The sequence below is a fragment of the Prinia subflava genome, chromosome 4, assembly GCF_021018805.1.
Source record: "Prinia subflava isolate CZ2003 ecotype Zambia chromosome 4, Cam_Psub_1.2, whole genome shotgun sequence".
Classification (NCBI taxonomy): domain Eukaryota; kingdom Metazoa; phylum Chordata; class Aves; order Passeriformes; family Cisticolidae; genus Prinia; species Prinia subflava.
Genome location: NC_086250.1, coordinates 44,918,554 through 44,946,062, shown reverse-complemented (window position 1 = coordinate 44,946,062; position 27,509 = coordinate 44,918,554). Strand labels below are relative to the sequence as shown.

At 38.3% G+C, this 27,509-nt stretch overlaps 1 protein-coding gene across 4 annotated transcripts in view; it reads left to right on the top strand.

Annotated features, from left to right (window-relative positions):
- Nucleotides 1–26,085, top strand: part of PPHLN1 (periphilin 1) — a 63,121-nt gene extending 37,036 nt beyond the window's left edge. For all 4 annotated transcript variants that reach the window (XM_063396623.1, XM_063396621.1, XM_063396622.1 and 1 more), the window contains exon 10: nucleotides 23,998–26,085. In XM_063396623.1, the coding sequence (XP_063252693.1) occupies nucleotides 23,998–24,207 (210 nt within the window). In that variant the 3' untranslated portion in view covers nucleotides 24,208–26,085. The remainder of the gene's footprint in view (nucleotides 1–23,997) is intronic.
- Nucleotides 26,086–27,509: the final 1,424 nt, after the last annotated feature.

Sequence of the window (27,509 nt, the reverse complement as noted above, 5' to 3'; positions counted from 1 at the left end):
ATTTTCCAAATATGTACTTTGACTTCACAGGATGGTACTATTTGAGGAAAACCCACAGGCAAAAAACTGTGCTGACAGAACATGTACGGTGTCGCAATGAGCAAATCCACTGCTGTGCAGCAGAGAAACAGGCAGTCTGATGCCCTGGGCAGGAGGGAGGTGGCACCTTGTGATATCGTCCGTTGTTTCTCTTAAGAAAAACAAGCAAAAATATGCCTTGAGCAATTGAATGAAATATTCATACAGGTGTTCTGTTTCAAATTAGTCCATCTCAGTATCTTGTGTATTGCTCATATCACTCTCTTCTAAAGTTGCCTCTGCCTTTTCTCTAAGCTACAATAACACAATTGCCAATTTCAGAATTTTAAATGAAGTGTGATTGTAAATGATCACACTGGCTCATCAAGAAAATAGTTATATATTATTTATTTGATGGGGGACTTACTGTGACCATTCATGTAAAATCATATCATTTGAAGAAAGCTAAGTTCTTTGTGTGCTGATGATGACGGGGCAAAATGTATCAAACCAAGGGCTAGTTGCTGTTTGCTATATAGAAACTATCTTTTAAGAGTCTGCAGTTGCTTTGCAACTATTAACTGAAGCTGACACAAAGAGAGGAAATTAGAAGTTCTGCTCATGGATAAAGGCTTGGAAAAATCCAGACACTGTTTAAACAGAGCCAAGAATTATCTGTGTCACTCCCAAACTAGAAAAACTTTGAAGTATATATTTCATTTGAAGTGTGCCAATATTACTTGGAAAGGAAGGATATGGCTGCATATGCACAAATGCTTGAAAACATTTCTGAACTGGGACTGCAGATCCTGGACATTTTTGGTCTCATCTTTGAAAGAACAGGCATAGCGACATTATTGTGGAAACACCTAGGTACCATAGGACTTACCCGAGCCAATGTCCTCAAAATGACCTTAGATCAGGTCTTCAGGGCTCTGTCGAGTTGAGCCCTGAGTATTTGCAATGAAGGAGGTTCCACGGTTTCCCTGGGCAGTCTCTTCCAGAGTCTTGAGCTCTTTGTCTTGAGCTCAGCTGCCATTACATTCCAGAACATGGTTTCTTTCCACCAAGGATGTGGTTTCTGCCCACTTCTCTTGGCAGCATTCTGGCTGCATTCTTGAACTGCAGAATCCCAACTCCTTGGTGTGGTCCCCTGCTTTGGGGTCCTGCTCCACTGGGAGTGGGCTCTGCTGCTCTCAGGGAAGGATTCATTTCCTAGAACCCTCTGACCCTCTGGCTCTGACACTTCATCATTGGAAGAGCAGGGTTTTTTCTGGCACTTCTGCATGGCAGGTACTGTGGAAACTGTTCCCTTCAGTCCAGGTGCAGAGTGTTTTCAATCTTTGTGCTTCTGCATGGAGTGGAAATTCTGCAGCATTAATGCATGTCTCATATTTTAGTATATCATGTGTTTTTTAATGTTCTATCTATCATAAAAAGCTTTGGAGAGTGCTTTTAATAAATAGAATACTGAGATAATTAGCTTTCTTGGTTAGGATGTTTTTTGATTGTTTGGTTGGGTTTTATTTTTTTGAAGTTAGGTGTTTTCTTTGAACATACATTTTCTTTTCTTTGCTTTTACAATTTTGAAATAAGGTGTTAAATGTTGTCTGAGCATTTGTCTGAGCATGGTGAGGTAGAACCCCATTAAACAGGTGTTTAAAAGATTGGTCTAGTTACTTGAAAACAGCATAGTAGTGAATTTTGCATCTGCATGTCAGGATCAATGAATGTCTATAGTTTGCTAATGTAACCAGTTAGTTCATGCACTTTTTAAATATCTTTGCATTTAATAACATGCCTTATGCATTAAAGTAATGCTTTGGAGTTGTTTAGTTTCTGGTTTTATATAGTTAAGGATCAGCTTATGCTTTTAGCATGTAATGTGCTGAAGTGTGGTAGTTTTTTTCAGAAGTGATGACAAATATGTCCCTGGTGTTAAATTCATAATTGGAGCTATTCAGCATCAGTGTTACACAAAAGGCTATCTCTTTGTTCTTCCTTCATGAGCACGGGTAGCAGGGATTCTTGAAATGTCTTATCTTGTCTAGACATCAAGTCTGTAACACTGTGTTAATTAGTCCATTATTATGTGTCCACTTTTCTTACATATTGCATATTCAAGTTGGAGTGACATATATTACCTCTGAAAAATCTATGCTTTTCTGAAAACGAATTTTACCAAATGACAATTTTACCAAGTACCCTCCTTGATCCTGGCAAAAAAAATCAAACCTGTGAGTTTCTGTCTCGATTTGGCTAGTACTGGCATCTAAGGAATTAATTAAGTACAGGAATTAATACATTCATGAATGCTTTTTTATTCTTAGTGGAATCACTGGCTGACTGTATGCTTTGAGTTCACCAATGTTTTTAAAGTTCAGCAGAACAATATTTTTAAATGTTTAACCATAGTTTAATTGCATGGCTTTAGTTGGCATTCTAAATTAATATTGCTTGTTAAGAGTCCTCAATAGTATAAATGAACTGTTACTCTAGTGGGACAGCCTTCTTGCTGGAAGATGCTGAAAATCAGGGATCTTTCTAAAGCTTGTGTTTGAAATTTCATAGCTATGGTGCAGAGAAAGAAGAAAAAGTGGGGCTGTGGCTAGGTCAGGCTGTCCAAATTCTGTTTCCAGGTATGCTGTCCTTTTCTTTTTTAGCTAAATTACTGACATCTCTGACCTAGAAGTTACAGTCAAGTAAGGAAACCAGGTTTTAGCAGTTACAGTGTAAGAACTGTTTCTTTTTCTGCTTCTTTGTCATAGCTCTTGTTCTGGTAAGATCTATATAGCAATGGCTGAATTGTCTTTGTGTGTATTTAACACTTGTTAATGGGACTTTATTCTCTGGAGATGATGCTCTGAGAGAAGACTGACCTCTCACAGTGATACTTTGCATTGAAAGGACTTTGTTAAAAAAAATTTGGTTTTAATATCAACAAAACATGAAGAAAATTATACAGGCATTTCTGTGATAATAAAATAGCTACAGTTTGTGTAGTGTTTGGGAGTTTACTGTATGCCTTCCTTCCTGCCCCCAACCCCTCCTGTGTCCTTTGCTAGTTTTGTTTTGCTTCAAGCAAAACTATTTTAGAGTTCTTCAACAGCATGAAGGTGAAAGAGGATGTAAACATGAAGCATCATCTTGGCTGGGGATGAGCTCATGGTAAATGCATTGGAAAAGTTTTGTAAGGCTGGACGTGACAGATTAAGTGTCTTAAGTTCTAGCAGTTTTAGTAAAATAAGTAAATGAATAAATGGGAGTAATAGGAATCCAGGAAGGAGTGAAGGAGGATGTCAGAGCTAGCCCTTGGATGTACCTTTTCTTTTGAAAACCTCACTTCAGCTGAGCCAGGGAAACTGGTTGCTGTTTCCTCAGATTAGCTTGTTGGTCTGCTTGTGCTGTTGCTCATTTCAGGCAAAATTATCTAGGTTAGAAAAAATCCCCTAATTAAAATATAAGAAGTAGGTGAGTTAAGTGAAGCTGAAGGAACAGGAACAGTAGCTAAAAACACATTAAAGGATTATTTCTGGTTGTGGATGAGGTCAGACATGCTTTGTTTGTGACACGAGTAGACCAGATGAGAGTCAGATGAGAGGCCAGTGAGAGTAAAAGATGGAGAAGCTGTAGATTTTCACCCCTCCCCAGCTTTGCTGTTGTCCTTCAAACCTTCTGTACTTAATGCACAGTGACAAGGCCTTAACCATGGACTCATCATCATCAGACTAATTTGGTTGGTAGTGTAGTATGTATCCTCTGAGCTTATGTTTATTTTACTTAAATGTATGTTGTAATTAAGCGTGTTGATATATTTTTTCCTAATCAGGAAAACATTTGTGTCAGGTTTCATTATTTGCCTTAAGCTTCTCAGAAAAATTGATGATAACTCTTTTACTTAATTATATCATCTGCCTATGTGGTTTATTAGTTTCCTTGTATCAGTATCCTTTCCTTATATATTAAAGTCAAGTAATTTATTTCTTTCTACATATTCTTAGACACCTTTTCTTTCATATTAATTCTGACCTGCTAATTTTTCTGCTATCCTTTAGTATTTATTCTAGACTTCGTTTTTACCATTACAAAATCAAATCAGTCGCATTATAATGCTTATTTGATGCCTATATTTCATGCTTGCCTTAGGTTTTGTGGGGTTTTTTGTGGTTTGTTTTTCTTTTTTTTCTTTTTTTTCTTTTTTTTCTTTTTTTTTTTTTTTTGTGCTGGGTCTTCCAATTTTGCAAATATGACCTATTTGTGAGAAATTGGTGTTTTCACGTTTGTGAAACTACAAAATGGAGACTATAAAAGCTTTTGTTAAGTTTCTTCATTGCATCATTCTCCTTACAAATACATTTATTTAAAGCTGGATACTTGTAAAGGGACATGAAAACTTTAGCTACTTTCCTTTTCTTGTGTTTGGGCCACCATGCTTTAGGGGTTGTAATCCTGCACGTTCCATTTGCTCAGCTGTGTTCTATTCCCTTTCTGTGGACATTAATGGGTTATTTGGTGAGCACTGCTGTGTTCATAATTACAAAGTGCTGCATATGCAAAAGCAGTGCAACTCATTTTACTCAGCACCTGAAGGTACGGTTTAATAAGGAAATATATTACCACATTTCAGATTTTTGCCAGCAGCTTTTTTTCATTGGAAGGCTGATAAAAATGAGTGTTATTTAATATGCAGTGCTCATAGGGAAATAATTTTAAGAGAATTTAATACCAGAAATGTGTGCATTTATCCAGTAACAGTGGGGTATTTCTTAGAGAGGTTTGAATTAAATGCAACTCACTTTAAGATTTCACCACCATTCATTGAAGATCAAGCTTGCCTTATGTTTTTTTGTGTAAACAGTTTTAGGCCTATGCTGATAACATTATTCTGAAGTTGCCAAATGCTGGCTATTCAACCCATTGACAAATGTAGATTTTTTGATGTAGTGGCACTTCATTATGTGATCAAGCAGTACTGCAGACTGCAAGATCTCAGAGGATTGCTGCTTACAGATGTTTTTAAAGGGCATTGTTTACAGGTGTTACCGTTTGGTGGCAGATCTCTGGAAGACATAAATGGGAGAGGGATAGTAACTAGGTACTTGATGAAATTGCTGGACTTAGTTGAAACCAAAAGAAATGTGAAAAAATTTGTTCAAATCTGAAAGACAAGATTGACTTCTTGGTCAGATAAAGTGAAAATCTGAAGAGTTATTCATTAAATAGCACTTTTTTCAATCAAAAGCTGGTAGTGACTATTTGACTTAAAATTTCTGGTTCTATTGTGAGAAACCCGAAGAGGAAAAACAGGAAAGATTTGGAAACTATAATAGTGAGTGGGCTGGAAAGAAGAAAGATTAGTTTCGAGAGATGATGAGTGTCAACAGGATTGGAAAAGGTGTTAGGAAGAGAAGAAACTCACTAAAAATGTGTGGGCCTTGATATATAATTAGGAATTAATTTTGAGAAATTGCCTACTGAAAAAGCTGTCAAAAGTTGAGATGCTTGGAAGGATAAGCAGAATTGACACTGGCAAACCTCCTGGGAATGATGAAGGATAAAACCAGAAATGAATTGTCTGAGCCTTCATAAAGGCAGTAGTTTCAGTGGGAGTGAGGATTATTGTTTTTGTGGGTTGGGGTTTTTTGTTTGTTTGTTTGGGTTTGTTTCTTGCATTTTTGGTTGTTGTTGGTTTTGGTTTTTTATGATGGGCTTTTGTTGTTGGTTTTAATAGCTTGGATTTAATTCAGAGGGGATAGATCCTTTGCTCCAACTTGGTCTCCAGCTTTTTCTTGCTTTAACAGAAGGGCATTGGTGGATTTAAGAAGTAGGTTAGCAGTGTGTTTTTTATTTTTGAACTGTTTTAAGTATTAAAGATAAAATTATCTCTTAGTAGGCTCAATCCACTAAGGATTAAAGTTTTAAGTATTTTTTATTCTTACAACCTACAGTCTCCTCAGCATTATAATTAGGGAAACTTGCTTCTTCCTAGATTGAAACAGAACAGGATCAGTCCCGTAATTAGATCCAGAAATTTAAATTCCCCCAGAAATAGCCCAAGCTCAAAGAACTACTGTCTGGCATCTCTACTCCCCCAAACACTGATGATGTATTAGCTCTATCAGTATTCCTGATACAGTCTGAGCATTGATCTTCTGAAAGAGAGGATACAGGAATCCAAGTGGTGCTTAGAACAAGATAGGTATAGGGCAAACAGAGAACAGTGTCGTGAGGAAAAGTTTCATAAAACCATATGCAATGATGGGATGGGAGTAACTGAGCAAACATGTAAAAACCCATGGAAAATGGCAAATGAAGGGTAGTGGCAGGAAGGTAGGTGACACGAAGGACTTGATGTTTGGCATGGAAGCTGGTTTCCATTTCTCCTGCTCTGACAAGTATTTTCTAGTCTTCAAAGGTTGAAATAGGCAGCAACAGAAGGGTCACACACAAAACCTGTAGGTAGGGAAAGTCTGCTGCAGTATGAATCTACATTTTTGTAGGGTTTTGTGTGTCTCTTACAGACTGTTCTTTATACAACAGAACCTTGTTTTGTAGATGACAGCTTTCCTGGTGCTTGTAGTTTAATCCTCTAATCCATTTGTAATCTGATTTATGTACAACATTGACTCATGTATAAATATAGGATTATCTGTGACCAAAGACACTTAGGTGACAAGTTGTGTTTGTCACTTGGTGCTTAAGTTTATGTGCTGTATCTCAGTGTCTCACGTAGCCTGATGTCTTCTCTCTTTTGGCAGTTGTTCCGTTGAGTAGGTTAAACTCAATAAAGATGGGTAAATTATGTCTATTCATTTTCTCTGACCTTTAAAATACAGGGTAATATTACAATTCTAAAAGGCATCAGAATTGGGAACTTTTCTAAAGTTTAATTTCCTAAATTATGTTGGGAAGAAATCTATAGTTGCATAAGTTGCTTATGCCTATGCTGATTCTCTAAGTTAAGATTGTGAAAACATTAGTTTTTATCTTGGGTATAAATGACTAATGCACATCACCATTTATTGCTGACCCACCAAAGATCACTTTCCTGTTTTGTTTGACTCGTATTTGCATTCATGTGGTGACTGGAGTCTTCTCCGGTTGTCTGGACATACACTTGTATGGATATCACAATGGCATGCTTCACAAAATATGGCAGAAAAACCAGAGCCAAGATTCCCCACAGGACCAAATTTATGGTGTGCCTGTTTTACCTTGCTACTTTGACTTGGAAAGGCTAATGGAGTCAGCCTGACTTGAAAAATACACAGAAGGTGAATACTGGCAAAATTGAGTGGGTCATGGGTTGTTCCTGGTTCTTTACCTTCTCACGCTTCTTGAGAAGAAGTGTTCATACATTAACTTTCTGAACTATTGAACTTCAAGTACTGCTCTGAATGACACCCATAACCTGTAATAGATGGATTTGATCCTGTTTCTCCAAGGTTTAATTTGTTTATTAGCAGTCTTTCCCCTTCTCCTTACTCCAGATAGCTTAAATACTTGGTTTCATTACAACATGAAGTGTTCTACTTGTGTGGGTACTGTGTGTGCTTACTTGACCATAATTACACACCTCACAAGCAGTTCACCACTTTAGTCGTAAATAATTTATATATAAACTTTTTTGGTCACATGCTACCTAAATAAAAAAAAAATCCACATAAGCATTTTTAAACACAAAATAATAAATAGATTAGGATATGCTGACACAAGCTTTTCAGTGATCATCTCCAGCTGGAAATTTGCCCATTTTATTATGTTTCTTCTTTGCTTGGCTTCCTGGAGAAACGATCTTGTGCAATCTCAGTATCAGTGCTGTGTATCTTTCGACTATTGTCTGATTTCAACTAAATTCCATTTAAGCATAAACCAAGATGATTAGTTGTTACAGGCTTTATGAAAATAAGTAGTAACAAAAACTGTACAAGTTCCAGTGGAGACTGTATTATGATTGCATCCCATTATACATCAAGAAGTCCTCTTAAGCAAGTGCTGCAGTCAAAACCAACCTGTAGCACTGTGGACTTCAGCTGTACATTACAAAGAGTTTGGTGGCAACCACAGTTTGAGGAATTTCATCCTTGTATTGTATTGTTCCCTGTGATGGCACAGTAGTCTTTGTGGGGCCCAAGAATAAGAAAGAAAAAAACTACAGACATTTACTTAACTAGTTCTGTTAAGCACAATGTGCTTCCTTATGTGTGCCAGCTGATACAAGGGCGTAGCCACCCTATGTTGTGTGTCAAGCCACAACTGTCTCTGAACATTCAGTATCCTGAAAGTACTGCTTTAGACACAGTTATTTAATCATCAGGCAGAAACCTATAGAAAGCTGTAATCTTTGACTGTATTTGCACAGTAACTGTTCTTTCTTATTATAAGGAAGATAAAACTTTAAAAAGTTTTTGTTCAATTTCTAAAGCTGCCATGATCAGAGCTGTCATCTTCCTTTAAGACACCTCACCATCTTCTAACATTGACAGGATTGGTTTGACGTATTTTTGAGAATTAACTCACTTGGAAGCACTGGTGCTTCAGAAGAGCCCCTTTCACCTGGCCTGTTGGAGCCAGACTTTGATCTATGGTGAAACAAGCTGGCCCCTAAGTTCTTGGAACTATTTCTAGCTGAGGAATGAGGTGACCTCGGAATTGGAGGGTGGAGGATATCTGGAATAGATGAAAGGATTTATGGTGACAGGAGAGGTAGGGTTAGCAACTGAGTGTGGGAAGCAATGAACAAGGGTGGGACTGGACTAGTAGTTGGGAAAAAAAAAAGCAGAGATTTTTGCCAAGATCAGGAACTGCAGCCAAGAGGGTGGGGGAAGGAATGAGATGGGGAACATGGGTGGAGATGGGAATTAATTCCACAGAAGCTCTAAAGCCCATGGGCAAGTGCAGTGGAGTTTCTCCCTGGCTGGAGGGTGGAGACGCTACATCATGCAAGAAAACCTACTGCTATTTCTGGTGCCAGAAACAAGTGGGGAGCAGTCAGGTGCTTGCAGCTTGGTGTTTTCCTCTCTGGATGCCCTTGAGGCATCTGCAGGAAGCTGCAATTGTAAGGCAGGAAATGCAGCGTTCCTCATCAAGTACCTGAAATTGCTTACTAAAAAATTTGATAGACATGCCATTCACTGCTGTTGTTCTGTTGTCTGTTTTGTTCAGTTTACTGCATTTGTAATCAACTAGGATGTAGATGTAATTTAACCTAATATAAAAATGACTTTTTAATGAAATTAATTATCTGCTTATCTAAGTGTAGGTCTAGCCATAACTCAAAAATTCCCTGACAAATTTTTTTAATGCGTTTCATACTTTTTGTCAAAATTTACTCTTAGGCCTCACTACAACTGACTGTACAGTTTTCCTTTTTCTTATGTTGATATGGAAGGAGATTTCTTGCAACAACGTTTTTGCTAAAATCAGAAGCAGATATATGCAAGTAATTATCTGGTGACTCATGACCCAGATAAGTTACTAAAAAACGCTGTACTTTAGGAGTGTTCCTTTCAACTTCAAGCAGGATGGACTTTTTGCTACCCAGAAAAGCATGTATGGTTATATTGGGCTGGCTCTGAAGCTTTCTAGTGTGTGTAGGCATGACTCGTGTCACAGTAAGCAGCCAGAGCAGTGATCCCAAAGAGAAGTACCTCATCTGCTGTAAAGGCTGTTGTAAGTATTCCTAACAAAACATATGTGCATATTGCTGAGGAGTTATACTGAGATACACTAAGGTCTGTTGGGGATAAAGTACTCAGCTTGGTTTTGGATCAACTGTTGTGGATCAACTAAGATCTTAAAAGAGGCAAGGCCATTTAGCATGTTACCTGAGGATGAATACTCAGTGTCCAGAGTCAGGTAAGGTTTTATGGGTAAGGATAGAAAATTCCATTGGTATGTTTGCAGTCTAGTTCACTATGTATCACTCAGCAGGGAGGTGTAGTAGTTTTTTTACTGTCTCTCTTAAAGCTGCTGTATTACACATTACATTACTGCTCTGAAAGAACATGTGTGCATGTGTACATAAAATATACTGTGGGCAGTGTTTCAATTCTTTAGATAATGTTTCCATGCAGTTATGGAACACACCTTTTTTTGCTATTTTCCTGTTTGGTAGAAATGCAGGAAATGTAAATGTATTTCTGTCACGAGGTGATACCAAGATGTTCACATAAGGAAATTGACTTAAAATATTTTTCAATGAATTTTTGATTTTTCAGTGTGCTAGGGATATATGAGAGCTTGAGTAAATACTTGCTAATGGGATGGGGAGGACTCAGATAAAATATGGGAGAAGCAAAGGTGCTCAGAGATAGCAGTGCTTCCTTTGGTAGGTATTGGCCAACTGGAGGGTTTTTGGAGCAGGAAGAGTGATTTGGCTTTGTCCACAGTGCAGTTTGCTGGGCATTGATGAACTAAGAACAAAGAAAAGAGACAAGTGTAAAAGATTAATACTAAGTTAAAGTAATATAAAGAGAGTAAATTGATTATGTAAAACCAAGCAGTAGTTCTAAAATCTGGCTTAGGTGCATTGCAGCCAACAAATGGGAAGTGTTAGTCATGTTTTCTTCATTAAGAGTGTAAACTGTTAGCTTAACCTAGAGAAGGCAACTTTTTTTTTTTCTTGAGCAGTTGCTGTTATTATTTTACAGTCCATAAATAAATAAAATAGTTCTCTTTTTTTGTATGTAAATCAGTTCTTTGTGTATGCTCATTCTTGAAATAGCAAAATTCCTTACCAGCTGATTTAAAAATAGAAAGTTTGCAATGTTTATACCTTTATGTGATTTTAAGGAACAACAAGCCCACTGGACTTTCTAATTTAAATAAGAAAATGTCATTCATTTTCACTGTTGTTTTTTATTTAATTTGCCTTGCTCTGTTCTAAATAATTAAATATTTTTTCCTAATTTAATTCTGATTCCCGACAGTATAGTTCAGTCTTTATTAGCATGAGCTGTTCAGGTTTTTTTGGTGTTGGTTTTTGTTTAGGGCTTTTTTTCAGTTTAGCTTAGAGGGGTTTTGGTATTACTGGGGCGAGTGTTTGTGTTTTGTTGGTTTTTTGGTGGGTTTTTTTTTTTTGGCATTGTTTGTTTTTGGTTGGATTTTTTTTAAGTTCTGGAAGGCTGTGTGAAGGAAGGAATGGCTTTTTTTCAGGATATGGTTACATGAATAACCACTGTGTATTCTGTATCTTTGAGAGCACATGGTAATTTTGTATGAAGTAAGGTTAAAAGGTAAGTGGTATGGTACTGTTTCTTTTGGCTGTTGCATTAAAGTGTTTGACCTTTAGCAACTTGTCTTTATCTTAGGCAATAAACTCTTTAGTTCTGCTTATCAAGAGACTTCACTGCTCTCCTTCCATGCTGTTCTCATCCAAAACACACGGTATCAATCCAGCATGGGTAGACTTTATCAGCAGCAGCTATTATTCTGTTTAGAGATTAGGCATAAAAAGTTTATGGTGTAACAGTACATTTTATATAGTAAATATTTTCATTTGTAGTTCAGTGGTTTCAAGTTTCATTATCTAGATTAGATCTTCTTTTGTATTACCTCCTTATTACTTTACTCTTTCCCCCAGTTTTAGCTGTTTGACTTGAAATTACTTAGTTTGGTGTCAATGTAAAGTGAGTTATTTTAGACTATTCATACTATATCCTATGTCTGTCTAAAGGTAAGGTTAAAATGGCAAAGTAGGTATCTTTGCAGATTTTTGACAGTTTTTCTAATTATTTGGGGATCCTGTCAAATCATCAACATGGTGGTGGTAATTTAAAATTTGGTGAAGTGTTCTGTTAAACAAGTCCCCCATACCTTCAGTTGTCTGTGTGATTTACCAAAGTGAAGTTCTACGCATTGGAGTATTGGCCAGAGGCAGAATTTGCTGAATCTCTGAAGTGACCATAATTCATAATGCTGGTGGTGATACTCAACAAATCTGTAACCTGCAGGAAGCTGACAGGGTTTGAGGGCAGCTGCTGGTTTATTCTAGCTGGTTTTTTTTCATTGACTTGTTAATTTACATATGTTTTATTGTTGTTACTAGTAAACAAATACTGGTACCATAATCACCCTCCCTGTTTATAGTTGGAGTAAATAGGATATTTCTGTGAAGTAAAGTAATTTCTATTTCATGAAGTAAATGCAAGAAGACTGAGTCTAGAGTGCTTGTATCCTAGTGCCAGCATTAGTGTCTGGCAGGGCCAGGGCAGTGATTGTGCTCCTGTACTAGGCACTGGTGAGGCAAATCTGTGTGCAGTTCTGGGCCCCTTACTACAAGAAGGACATTGAGGTGCTGGAGCTTGTCTGGAGAAGGGCACAGGAACTGGTGAAGGGGCTGAAACTCAGTTCTTATGAGGAGCAGCTGGGCATGTTTATCCTGGAGAAAAGGAGGCTCAGAGGGGTCCTTATCACTCTACAATTGCCTGAAAGGAGGTTGTAGCCAGGTGGGAGTCAGTCTCTTCTCACGGGTAGCAAGTGACAGGACAGGAGGAAAAGGTCCCAAGTTGCACCAGAGGAGGTTTGAATTTGATATTAGGAAGAATTCACCAGAACAGTTGTCAAACAGGATGCCCAGTAGAGTGGTGGAATCACTATTCATGGTGGTATTTGAAAGATGTGTAGATATGGCACTTAGGAACAAGATTTAGTGGTGCACTTGGCAGTATTATGTTTAAAGCTGGACTCAATCTTAAACGTCTTAAAGGTCAACCTTAATGATGCTGTGACTCTTGAGTTTTATCTCTTGAGTACTGGAAGTATGTCTGCTACTTTTTGACTTGGTGGATTTGTTGCATCATGCTGCTACCAAAATTTGTAGATGTTACGGATTACAGAAAGCTGCTGTAAGCTGTATTCTGAAGAATACAGAGCTAAAGCTCTCAAAAAGAAACCCCAGCACAGAACAGTATTTGATGATTCCAGTTTCTTCTCTCTTTTTATAAGGAAAGACTGAAGCCAGCCTCAAAAAGAATCAAAGCTTTTCAGTGTATGCCAGAATCTGAAGACAAGCAAACACTTCAAAAAGTCATGAGTGTGTTCACATATCTTGCCAAGTTAGCTCCCAGTCTGTCCTCTGTCAATTCACCCACTCCATCAGACAACTTCTGGAAAATGTTCAGTGACACTGGATTGAATAGGGCAGACATTCCTTTAATGAGTTTGATAGGCAACAGTTGTTGTGCTGAAATTCTACAGCCTTGTGTAACTGTCTCATTAAGAAAAGCTTGAAAAGAGACTGTAGAAAGCTAGTGTTCGTAGAAGATGTTTTTAAGTACAAAATGGGCTTGTTTTGCACAATGAAAAAGACCAGTGATTTCCAAGCTCTTTTGAACCAGCTAATCGCTGTGATTCTTCAGTATTACTTATGACTGTAACCCAAACTTACAGAATAATTAATTCCAAGTACCATGAGGATATAGTCAGTGGTACATCCACTCAGTGAATGCTGAACTTGTACTGCATTCCCTTGGAATCACAGTTGGTAATTGCTGCCCTAAGACATATGATTTACTGACCATCAAAGTCAATCTCTACTCCTTGTGGCTTTCTCTTTAGGCAGAGACATGCTTTCTGTTTTTACCAATTTTTGGATCAGATTTCTGCTTCCAAATTGATGTGGAAATAAGTAGAATTGTGGGAACAGATTTAGGAGGAGAGATAGTTTGTGTGTTGAATGCCAAAAACACAAAAGGAATGAACGTATTTGCAGTAAAAATGAGGCTTTATCGTACAGATTCTCTGACCTGCTCCAACCCCAGCCATTGTGCCAGCTTTATGTTCTGTCTCTGTATATATTTTGTATTTAACTGAAGTTACATACTGGGATATGCAAACATTTAAACACAGATCCCGTGTTCTTTGTCTGTCTGGGTTAGGTGGAAGTTCTGTTAGTCTTTCCAGATCTGCTCCGGGTAGACACACTAGTGTAAAGCCTTAGCTATCATCCATAGCTGCTCCTCACTTTCTCACCCAGGATAAGTGATCCCTCCCTGCAGCCCAACTGATGTCTTAGCATGGGACACAATCAGACTGGTTTTGCCCAAGAATTCATTTTAGGAGTAGTCCTGAATATTACTGGCTCACACAAACAAGTGGAGTGATGGTTTCCAGTATAGGGATGATGGCAGCTGGGAAGGGGGAATAGCCTGTTCAGCCATCACAGCTGCATGTGGAAAAAGATACCTATCCACAAGCTAAGGAAAGATTAGAGAAGTCTTCCAAAATAATTTACTTTTTCATTTATTTCGTTTTAGATTTGGAATGAGTACTTCAAGTAAATGATGAGTGACTATTTCAAGGGTAAGGCAGGACAGTGACTTAGACTTGAAAAAAATTTGATTCATTATTGAGGCACTAATAAAACTGATTTGTGAGGCCAATATAATGTGTGAAGTAATTCTAAACCTTCAGAAGCAGTAAGGTTTAACATAAACTAAGCCATAAAATGTTGGTAATCGAAGTAATTGTTTTTCTCCTTGCAGCTGTTGCTTTTCTTTCCTGAAAAGCTGTCCATTACATACAGTAGTTTACTTGTTTTGTGTAGTATTTTCGTTATGCTGCATACGTGGTAAAAAACCCTATCCTTTGGCATACAGTTTCAAACTTGCTTTAGCATATTTTTAACCACTAAAGAAAAGAAATTAAGTTGCTATTTGTATAGTGATGGGGAGGAAATAATCTCTTTTAAGGACTGGTTCTTAAACTCAGATCCACCAGCTTTGAATTTGTATTAGCAAATCTGCTGCCAGTTGATTGAGCTACTAATCTGCTCAGTTGCTCTTAATTGGAAACAAAGCAGGAGGAGTTTAGGATTTTTTCCTATTACTGCTTATTTTCATTGTGCAGTTGAAGAAAATGCAAACAATCCACACCTCAGGATAAAATGCTGTCTTGGCCATTAACAAAAATGAGCCCACTTAATGCTTAGTGTTGTTGAATCTGAGAATATTTGTAGCTGAGGATATTTGTTGAAACTGAAAGTGAGATGACTTTTGTTGAGGGAAAAATAAGTCATCACAAGTCAGTTTTGGGTAAAATCAAATGCATAATTTTTGATCTTGACTTCAACACAGTCTGTGGATTTTGAGCTACTGTCCCTTTCATACAAAATATTTGTCTGGTTTTATGACAAGAAAGATTGGTTTGTCATTTATTGTTGCTCTTAATATACAGTCCGCTCTGCTGAGCTTAAATGAATATCACTTTCCTTTATGGTCATGGACGCAACTGAAAATTATTTAAAGCATTTTTAACAACACAATTAGCATAGAGTCTTTTGTAGATAAACTTCACCCTTCCTGTTTTGGATGGAGCAATAACTTTACTGTGGATCAGATTTAGGAAGTGGCTTTCCATCAATTCAGTATTTTATAAATAAAAAGTTGTAGGGTGAGGCCCTTCCTTTGGCATAAAGCTGATTATTTCCTGTTTAATCCTGAACTGGTGTATTTCAACTAATGAGAGTTTTCTAGCATCTGCTGGAGAGTTTTTAGGACTTTGTTTTCATTTATGCTCCTACAAAAATACAGTTTCTGTGTTTGCATATTTTTATAGAACAGAGAGAAATTATTAGATATATAAATAGTCGTCCTTGTACAACTTTTGGACTTGTCCGCACAGTTGTTTGTGTGTTTGCATTCTTAAACATACAGCTGGGTATTCTTAAATATGAGCTGAAAAGATGTCATTGACACATCTTCAAGAGATCATCAGTACTTCCAGAGAGATTTAGAAACTGATCAATTGTAATTGCAGTGGGTTTTTTTTATTTCATATTTATCATCTCCATGCACAAGGCACATGCTTGCTGTATGAGGCAGAACTGAAACTCGTACTGCTGTTTTACCTAAGGAGCTCACAAGTTAATATATGAAGTAACTCTACCCTCATCCAACACATCTGTTGTAAAGAAGCCTATGAAATCTAGGCCACACACAAACTGGTCTCCAAGGGCCTGTAGTTGCTGTTAAAATGCTGTTATTATGTGGTCTGATTGGTGTAGTAAAGCATTATCTCCAGTAAAGCCATGTAACATAATAGTCCTTGCTCTCCCACATGGGAGCTACTTCTGCTTGACTAAGCAAGACATTTCTTGAAGAAATAATAATACACTTGTTCATGCCAAAATGTAGCATTAAATGAAGTGTATCATCATGAACATTTCTGTTGTGTAGCAGTTCTTGTTCATTTAAACATTTGTGTCGAGTCCTTCACCGTAGTATTAAAAAAATAGTAAAGTCAACACATGGATTTCCTAGCAATATATTTAAAATAAATTCTTACTTCTTGTTGAAAACTTGTGTGTAGTAGTTTTAAAGCAATGAGTAACTATTTGGAATTTGTAAGTGTTCATAAATGAAAACTCTGATTATTCTGAATTATACAGCCTTGCTCTACAAATCTGTCCTTGGGTAACCACAGCTGTAAACAGGTACTGCATTTGCTGAGGGACTTCACATTTTATTGCTTTTGAATGACATTATTCTGTAGGTCTATATTATTCTTTAGGTCTCCTCAAGAGTGTTGTACAAAGGCTGAACGTTCATTTTTAGATTGCGCTGTAAGCATTGAGCTAATGCACAGAGGCATGTTTTGTTTGCAGGGGGAAGGGAGGAGGAGGGGAGTGAGGCGTGTGCAGGCTCTGCAGAGGTGATTGAGGTGTGGGTGCTGCCCAGGGGCTGGCCCTGGGCAGCAGCAGCCCTGGGCAGGGCTGCCTGGTGTGGGCAGCCAGGGGAGGCTGGGCCTGGGTGAGCTCCGCTTCGTGCAAGCCGCGCGCCTTGGCTGGAACGGTGCAGGTGTCAAGAGGGGCATGGCAGGAGGCCAAGCCGTATCTAGGTGATGTCCTGAGTTTAAACTGGAGGTAATGGATTCACACAGCTAAATAATTCTGCCCACGTGTTTTCTGCCCAGTGCCTGTAAAAGGCCAGGGTTGTGTCTCAGGACTCAAGCCAACTCTTCAGGCTTTGCTGCCTTGAAAATGTACTTGTAAACTCAGCAGAGTTGGTCACTGTTACATACATACCCACCCCTCAGTTTTACAGAGCACTTTGCAGCTCTTTTCACACTAGAATTCTACTTTTAATTGAAGGGGAGGGAAGCCTTAGACTGCATGTCCTCTGTCAGATTTGTTTAGTCAAAGGGGTGAATGATGCTGTGACCTGCTGTAAACCAGCTGAACAGAAACACTGTGGCTCCCAGCATCTGCCCCTGCTGTGCCTTGCTTACTTGCTGCCCCCACGTGTGGCCATACTAGTCCTTGAGGACAAAGTGAAGTTCAAATCTGAATTCCTCTCTCTTTTAAAGTGAGGGCTCTATCAACATCTCTCCCACACAAGGGGCTTCCAGGAGACTTTTCAGTCAGATATTTAGATCCCCTAAATGGTGGGCTTTCATTCTGAAAGTTGATTAAATGTATTGAAGTTCCTAAAAAGGAGCTTGAAAGTTTCATTGGAAAGGGAGGCAGAATTTCATTTACGTGCAAATAACTTCAATATTTTGCATATCTTCAGTAAGAAGCAAATTAACATGTAGTTGTTCATTATTACATAATAGATTAAATAACTTGTTTCCCCAAATTTGCATTTCAATGAGTATCTAATGGTCTATAAGCACATTGATTACTGGGTGCAGAAAATACTACATTAATACAGGGCAAAATTGTTAGTGTGTTTTTAAGAAAAGAATAGAGTACTCTTGTTGATATTTTATAAATAAAAATTATATGCCATTGTGAACTGCATGCTATCATAACCAAGCATTGAATTTGTTCTGTGTTAATTTAGCTTTTTGTAGCCATAAAAAATAGTTCATTTTAGTTGAAAATCAGTTTTAAATATCTTGATCATGAAAATTGTCTGCAAGTGGTTTAATGACAGTTCTCAGCGTTCTTTGCACTGTGGAGGTATAAACTTATATTCTGTACTCATAAACATAACAGTGCAACTACATTGCCACTGCAGTGATAAAAATTTCTGTGTACTCTTTTAGTAGAGGACTAACTTATTGCAGTTTGGAAGAGTAAATTTTGAGTAAGTTAATGAAACCTAATTTACATGGTTGAAAAAAAATCCAAGACAACATATAAAAAATTAAAAATAAGAGATTTGGGGAGAGGTAATAATTCCTTTTAAAAGTTGCCATTGACAAAAAAAAAAAAAAGCTGTGATAGTGGCAATTGAATGGTTAGTAGTTTCCCAACTTGCTTAAGCTTACATTCACAATTAAAATACAAATTTGACTGCGTATGCAATCAGCTTAGAGTTAGGTCTACATTACAAAAAAATTCAGTATTGTTTTTAGTTAGGAGTAGAAGAAAAATTACACCTCATAGTCTGTCTCATCCATGCTGGGAAAACTTGGCATAGACGTGGCTTGGTTAATAGAAGCTTGGTTTGTCAGACTTATTTTAGGTCTGCTCAGAAGGGGAGCTGGTTTATACCACCAGAGGGCTATACCAAACCAGCTATCATAGTTTAGGTGAGGGAACAAAAGCTGTTATCTCTGTTTGGTGTAGGGGGGCCCTGGGGCATCACTGAAGTGAGGAAAATTTCCAGCAGTTTGCTCATGGAGTGTCTGGAATGGACACGGTGTGGCTTTCAAACTGTGCTGTACTTGTGCTCTGGATATTAATGCTCTGCCTTTCAGTGAGAAATCAAACCACTGCCAGTGAGCATGTTGCTTCTTTCCTCCTTGCATGGAGTATTTGATACTTGTGGGAAATATGCCCTTAGTAACTGAAAAGCCCCTGACTTCTGAAAGATAATATATTAAATGAGCATTAGCGTGAATCACAGATGCAAAATTGCGATTGCTGGGCATGTTGGGTCTTCTCAAAGTGAGTTAGTATCTAAAGGTTGCAGGCTATTTAACGTGGTTTCTGAGGCACAACCCTAGCTCCTTCCCCTGCGTTAACTGAGCCTTCGGGATCTTTGGCCTTTGGATGAGGAGCTGAGCACAGGCATCTCTGACGATGAGTACTGACTCACAGCACTGACAGTGGGCTGGGTACATACGGTGCAGAGCTGCTCAGAGAGCCTACACTGGCATCCTGGTGCTCTGAAGGAGTGCTGGTGGAGGCGAGAGAGTGTTAGATGAATGTTGAAATGTATAGAATGCTAGAACCACTCAAATCCAGGAAGGGTTGTGAGGAAAAAGAGCAAGGGGTTAGAAATTACAGATTAAATCATGGGCATCAGTTTCACATGCTAAATCATCATATCCACCTGATGGATGTGGTCTTTATCATGTTTGCTGGTCCTGCTTGTCTTTGTGAGCAGGAGTAGCCCCTTCTTCACTGGAGTGTGCCCATCTCCTGCATGTTGCTGCTCAAGCCTGGCATATGCAAGTCTCTGGATGAATTCTGTTGAAGAGGCTTTCCTGTGTGCATGAAGTCAAGAGCATTCAAAAAAGTGCCAGTGTTATATTCATTCAAACCCGTATTTGGAGAGGAAAGCGTTTTAATATCTGCATAGAAAATGAAGCACATCCATTAGAACAGTTCTCCCAGAAATGAGAAGTGGAGTTTCATTTGAGTTCTTTCTGAGACACAAGAAATTTGCATCTCCCATTTGCTATTCAGTTCTACTTTCTACAAGCTGTAGAATGTATGAGAGATACAGAGGCTAACTTTTGTATCCTGAAGGGACCACTCTTCCAGAGAGTCATTCCAATTTCAGAGAACTTCTCTCTTGTTTCCCTTTTCCTCAAAGCCTGTTTAGAATAGATATGGTGATTTTAGCTGTTCTGAGTCACCTTGAGAAGTTAAAAAAACCTTTCTTTGCACAAACTGTAGAGCTAAGCTGGGCAAACATGATGCATGAGTTGAAATAAGGCTTGTCTTCATCCCCCTTGAATACCATTATTTGCTCTTGCTGTTGAAATAAAGCTGTTTTTTGGCCCTAGATTTTGAGATCTAGATTGCTCTAATGGTTCTTCTGCAGCCTGTAGTTATTTGCAGGGGAGGACATTCTAGTTTGCATTGTCATTACTGTTTATATAGTCCAACAGTTCTTTTGGACAAAGTGTATGTGCAGCTCAGGAACAGTTTTGAAGAAAACATGGTGCTGTGCTAGTCATAAAATTATAAGGACTTTGTCAGTGAGTAGCAGGAATGTTGTCAAGGTATTCCCTAGCTATGTGTAATTTCACCCATCAGCAAAGCCATTCAATATGTTTTTCTTTGGTGTAAGCCAAGCCCATTTTTAGATTATCATTGAAAAAGGGATATAGCAGTCAAAGACATGAGCAGTCCCCATGTGCTTGCTTCTGCCCCTCTTTCTTCCTGTTCAGAGGTTAACATTCTACAGCTGAGCTGGAAGAAGAGAGTGTGTGGTATCCATAATTTTTTCCATGTCAGTGTCATACATTGTACTTCAAGACACTGTTGATGGCACTTTGAAGTTCATTGTGAAAATTTGTCATAGATGTAGATGAGGGAGTTCTCAAACGTTTCATTCTGCCTGGGGAGTTGTAGGACTTGATTGCCTCCAGCCTGGGCAACTGACATCTCCATTTCTCTAACTAGGTCTGGAAGTAAATGTCTTTTAGCTATATTTAAACAGTTCTAAATGCAAATTTTGGTTTAGCTTTCTCAAATAAATGAGATATGTTCACTAACATATTGCAAGTGCATCACAGCTTTATATTTGTATCAAATACTTAGATGGAGAATGGCATGGCAAAGGGCTGATCTCAGCCAGAGCCTCTATGCCCTTATGTAACATTCTAAAATTCCATGAGAGTAACATAAACGTATGCATATTTGTGATCCTGTGACCTCACAGATGCCAGATGTGCTGATTTTGGAAAACACTTCAAAGAACTTGAATTCATCTTAAATACTTGGCATTCATAGGAGAAGAGTGCATATATATATAGATATATACAGTGTGTGTATATAAAATTGTATTTACGTATTTGGGAGTAGAACAGCTGTTTCTACTTCTTCTTCATCTACTTACTAAAGTTTTACATGCTCTTTCCATTATGCTGGTGCTGGAGCTTAGGTCAGAGAATGAATGTACGCTGGGGCCTCAGTAAATGATCGCCCTGTGGCTCTAGCTGTTTTCAGGATTATCTGATTTATGTGTCAGACAGAATAATCATGTCATTGGTATCATTCCCTTTCTTGTTTCTCATTTTAAAAATGTTATTTCGTCTTTCTCCACACATGGAACCATTTTCAGGTTTTAGTTCCAGATGTTTACAGATGAGCTTTCCGTGGTCTGAGCTCAAAATCAGTATCAGCTGGAATTCTAAAGATAGGGTTATTTTCATATGTTGTTGGGTCACGAGTTCTTCCAGTATTTTTCTCTAACAGAGAGTTCTTTTTTCATGGTTGGAATCTTTTCTGCAGTTTTCTTTCTTCCTCAAACATCACATTCTCATCTTATTTTTCAGAAATATCCTCCTTTTATTCTGTCTAAAGATAGATATTAATGTCATGCCACTGTTCCACTTCTTTCAAGAGCTTTCAGTGCTGTTGCAAATTTTTGAAATAGTTGATTGTATCATTAAGCTGTAATTAATTATCATATTCTATATTGATATTCTTGTAATTGATAATATCCATTTCCTTCTGTAAAGCATAGTAAAATATCTCTGAAAGTTAGTAGTTGTGCCTTGGCTTCAGGTATAAACTGGTTTATGAAGTTTTCACTTCAAGACCATGGCTCACAGTTCTTTCAGTTGTGCTGATGCATCTGGTTTTAGAATTGAATCACTGAATCACATTAACTGGGGGGAGATGTAATTTTAAAAGGGAGCACCTCAGTGATGCCATTTACATTGCAGCTATACAAACAGATTTATCAGCACAATTATGAAGGAGGCAGATTGTACCAAGAGGATCGAAATTAGCAGCTGGAGCAGAAAGCTTGTTGAGAGAAAATTGGTCAATTATTATTCAAGGACCTGAGCTGTTTCCTTTGTTTTCTGTTATTAAAAGTGCCTTCCTGCTCCACCTTTGCCCTCTTCCCCTAATTTAGGTAAAGTCTATTTTTTTAAAAGTCTTTTGTCACGAAGTATTGAAAACATTCATCTCTCAAATGAAGGTGTTTGGTTTCCATATTGTGACAGCAAAGTGACTTCTCACTTCAGATTCAGCAATGGCAAGGGCTCTCTTGATTCTCTTCCAAGTCTTCTTTTGTGAAGGTTTGGAAGAAAACTGTGCTTAGATCAAGCTAGTATTTATCTGCTAAGAGCTAGAGAATTTCATCTGGGTTAGTTCTTTGTGGTGTGTGGGAGAACTAGCAGGCAGCACTATTTGCCATTAGTTTGCAGACACATGATAAGTAGAGGATTTCTTTCAGTTCCAGCCTTGTGTGCCTCCCCATGCAGCTCTTTCTCAGCTTTATCTTTGGAAAGAGAGAAAAAAAGTAATGCAGATTCTCTGTGTTTGATGATCTTTTACCAAGTACCATGTTTTTCTTGCTGTGGAGCATGAGCTCTGAGAGTCTGGGGTTTGTGCTGTTATTTTACTACCAAAGAACTACAAAGCAGGAAACAAACCCCTCTCTGGAAAAACGCCACGTGCATTTCCACACTTAAAAATGTTTAGCTCAAAATTGGTTTGGGCTACACTCTTCTTTTAGACATATTACTCTCCACTGAAGATTAGTTCCTTCCAAAAGGTTCTATTTTATTTGCTAACCAGTGTTTGAAAAGTGTGTCTGATCTTAAACTGTTTTCCTAGACTATGGCTATTAAGCATTTGAGAATTGTCTTCATTAAAGGTATCATGGTAATCGTGTTTCTAAGAATAGTTTAGTTTTGTACAGAATGTTGGGAGGTTTTGCCGTTTTTCTGACATGAAGGTGCTTGAGCTGACCTCAAACTGGTTCTTATGGTGGGTTTTCACTGGGGCAGGGATGGGTGTGTTTTGTTTGTTTTTTTCTTTCATTTTTAGTAAAGGGGAATTGCTTACATACAGTTGTATCATTTCTATCCACAATACAGACAAATGTGAAAGAAAAGGGTTGCACATCTCTATGAAAAACAAGTTCTAAGACAAGCAGACAATACCAAAAGATAATCATACTTGGAAGAATATCGACATTTTAGCTTTTTTCCTTAAAAAAGACATAAAGAGGTACAAAACTTATCTTCAGTGAAAAAGCTAATGTATTTTCTAAATGGAAATTGGCCTGAGAGGTTTGAAAATGAACTGCAGTTGAAAGACTTTGAGCAGTTCCTTTTTTGCTAGGTGTTTAGATTAGTAAATTTAGCTGGAATCTGGAAAGAAAATTCAAATGTCACTGACCTGCTTTGGAAAATGTGTAACAGCATGGGCATACGTTTGTTGCAAAAACAGTTGCAGTGATAATGAAATGTTACTTCACCTCAAATGTGGTGCATGACTGACTTGCTAACTCTTCATTCTTTGTGGGAGGAGGTGAGATGGGTTCAGGTAAACCACTGCCAGGACTTCTTGAATCCTTAGTGATTGAATCACCAATGCATCCAAACTAATTAAAGTCATCTTTTTCAAGGACTTCTACAAGAAACAGATATCCAACAAACAAACAAAATTTGGTGAAATTATTTAAACACAACTTGTATTTAAAGTATTAGGAAAGATTACAGACTAAATTATTGGTGCTTTGTATGAAGATTGAGATTGCTAGACATTTCATAGTTTAGTTTTAAGTATATTGAAATGAAAAGAAAATCTGGTTTACAAGTATTTGTACTTTGCTCTACTGTTATTTATTAAATATTGCTGTAAGGGGAACTTCATTTCTCTATTACCGTATTTCATCCCATAAAAGTTATTTTTGGTATCCAGATAGTGCTGAGCTTGTTACATTTTTATTAGCACAGGTCAGAAGAGAGGAAATGGCCAGTAAGTTTTACAGCCGAAACTCAGGTTAAATCCAATATCCTTTGTTACATTTGGATCTAACTCAGAAAGGGCTGTTGGTGTGCTAATGTAAGGAGTTTTGCATTTAATAATCTTCTGAAATGTGTTGTTTCTAGGTCTATCGACAAGACTGTGAAACCTTTGGCATGGTAGTGAAGATGCTAATTGACAAAGATCCATCCTTAGAGAAGTCCATTCAGTTTGCCCTGAGGCAGAATTTGCACGAAATAGGTGAGCGGTGCGTTGAGGAACTCAAACACTTCATTGCTCAGTACGATGCTGCCAACCAAGAGGTATCAGAGTCCTTCAAAGAGGGCTCATACTGAGGACAAAGACACACTTTTACATCCTCTGCATCGTGTCTGCCATAGTTTGTAGATCTGCTTTCTGTGGGGAGAGAGGAGCTCCTGTTGGAGGTTTGAACCCAAGGCCTGTGCTCCTTTGTAGTAGCTCCTGTGGCTGCTCCCTTGTCAACTGTGGTCTCCATGATTGTATTCATCCTACCTGTTCTTGTTGACATACATTCCTTTGAAAGGATGTTCTTTTCAAAAATGCTGTAAAGCAACAAAGTATCTTTGAAACCTTACACAGTTACCTTGGAAAAATGTTCAGTCTGATGTCTGTACACTTACATTTTGATGCTTATAAGTGTAACTTGAAACATTGTATTTTTTATTAAAATTACATTAAGCCGCTCTCATTCCTCAAGTTATGCACAAATGTCTTGTTATCATACATACTATAGGAAGGGAAAACTTGCAAAATTGGTCACAATTATGATTTAAATTATTCATTCTGGTTTAATTTAAAACTTCGGGTGAATTCTGTAAAATTGCACCAGGGAGACTAGAGATCTCTGACTGCCAGAGCAATTAACTACTTGATGTAAGAAGTGCTGTATTTTTGTTCTAATTGCAGGTTCTACAAATGCCTTTTAAATTTTGGTGTTTTCCATATCATGCCTCATTATTAGTAAGCAGTATTATGTAGGATGGATTCAATTTTTTGTTACTGTTTTCTCTGTTTTTGACGACACTGTACAGAATGTAGCTGTAGGCAGCCACTGAGCTGGGAAAGGTCACTTTTCCTACTCTATCACTCTCCCCACTTATAACTTTTTAAGCCTTTTCATCCATCAGTTTTAACAATAAGGAGGCTGTGTGTAATCTGTATTTCCAGCTTCAAGAAGGAGCAGGAATTGGGGTGTCAGGAATAGGCAAGGAAAGTGAGCAGGACCATCTCTCCAGTAAACCCAGGTTGCTTTGGATGAGGGGTAATACAGAGTTTATCCCTAAGGCCACAATTCACTATCATTTCAAACCTAGATGATTCTGGTTAGTGTCTGGCACCATTTTTGACCTGAGAACAACTTGTTTGGGAACAGTGGCTGAGGAAAGCCAAGAGGTTCCCAGTGAAAAATATTTAGGACTCGGTGGAATCCTGATTAGTAAGGTATCCTGATTTATTAAGGTACTGTTTTTTTTATGAACAATTTAGGAAAGGGATAATTTGAATTATAATCACAAAGAGGTACGTACAAGCATGATTGTTTTGTATAAATTTGCATTTACAATATGTGAAACTCTGCAAAAGGACTAATAACCAAACTCACTATTTCCAGATTTCATCAGAATGGTGTGCAGAAACATGAAGGAAGTAGCAATGATTTTGCATGTACAAGGCACTGTATGTATCACAGCATCTTACACATGCAAATCTTGATGTGATATAGTAAATATGTATTGCATCAGACTCCTGAGATGTCTGGTTGGTTCTCATGTCAGAAAGGGGAGGTTTTGGAGTTGGCTTTTCTTGTTTTCTAAGAGTTCACATTGCTCCAAGGAGATGACGTGCAACTACCCTTGGTAGCACCTGGGATTGTGTGGGCTGCACAAGGAGTGGGAATCAGCTCATGGATCCTACAGGATGCTGATTTGGGAAGGGAGAAGAGAGGAAGAGAGGCAAGCTATTGTGAGATAGTAGTGACACCTCACTTGCCCCTTCTGGAAACAACTTGGTTTACTGAGATGAGTCAAAGTCTTCTCTGATGCAGAAGTGTAACTGCAGCACTTCACTACTTGCCTACAGGACGGAGAGCCTTCAGGATGTTACATCTGAGTTTCTACTTTGGGTTAGAAATGCTAATGCAAAAAGTAAAATTGTGTGTAATATATTTTTTATTAAAAATCTCCATTGTTACTGTACAGTTTGTTAGGAGTTTCCTTTGTTAGAAGGCTGATTAAGTTCATTATTATAAATGTATCCAAGTTTTCAAGTGCTTTTCTGTAAAGTAAGACCTAAGTTTACAGTCACAGAATCACAGAATATTTCAAGTTGGAAGGAACCTGTAGTGTTGGTTGACTCCAATTCCCTGCTCCTCATTGAACCACTAGGAGCATTGTTCAGATGCTCCTTGAACTCTGGCAGCCTTGGGGCTGTAGCACTTCCTTGGGGAGCCTATTCCAGTGACTAACCACCCTCTCATGTCCAATCTGAACTTCTCCTGATGCAGCTTCATTCCATTTCCCTGAGTTCTGGCACTGGTGGTCACCAGGGAGAATTCACTGCCTGCCCCTCTGCTGCCCAGCTTGAGGAACCTGTAGAAAGCAGTGAGGTCACTGCTCAGTCTCATCCAGGCTCCTCCTTTCACCACCTTGATCACCCTACTCTGGGCACACAAATAGATTTATATCCTTATGTTGTGGCACCCAAACCAGCCCCCACCACTCAAGGTGAGGCTGTCCCAGCTCAGAGCAGAGCAGGACAATCCCTCCCTTGCCTGGCTGGCTATGCTGTGCCTGATGCACCCCAGGACAGGCGTGGTCCTCCTGGCTGCCAGGGCACTGCTGCTTCATGTATAATTTACCATCAGCTGGGACCCCCGAATCTCTTTCTGCAGGGCTGCTATCCAACTCCTCATTCCCCAAGTTTTACAGATAATCAGGACTGTCCTGTCCCAGATGGAGAATCTTCAGGCAGCTGGTCATTGCCCCCCAGCTCATTAGTCTGTTCAGATCTCTCTGCAGGACTTCTCTACTCTTGAGGGAGTTCACAGCTCCTCTCAACTTAGTTTGATCAGCAAACTCACTCAATGTCCATTTGACTCATTGATCTCCAATAAAGAGCACTGGCCCTAAAGCTGAGCCCTGTGGAGTCCCACTGGTGACAAGCTGCCAGCCTGAGGTAATTCCATTCATTATGACTTTTCATTTGTTTAATCTTTTTTTTTTATTGATTTAATTTTACCTATGAACTAGGGAATCTTGAATTTTTTATAAGTGCTATTTCTGTGAAAGGTTTAATTCACATTTCTTAGTGATAAGTAGCTGATTTTCCATCTAATACTTGGTATTGTGTTGTTTGCATTTTACCTTTTGTGATGTATGCTTTCAGTTGATATAAGTAAAATATCCTATGGCAGTCCCTTAACTTAAGGAAAAAACATGGCTTTTAGTCCTGCTTGCTTTACAAGTATGTATTTTGGATTAGTTTCACTTCATGTAAAAAAAAATGTCCCTGGTCTAGTGGTCAGCCTCAGTGGGGCTCTGGAATGCTGTAGGAAGAGCACTGGGGGAAGGAAAAAGGCTGTGATGGAGGAATTTAATTTGTCACCTTCAGAACTCCTGAA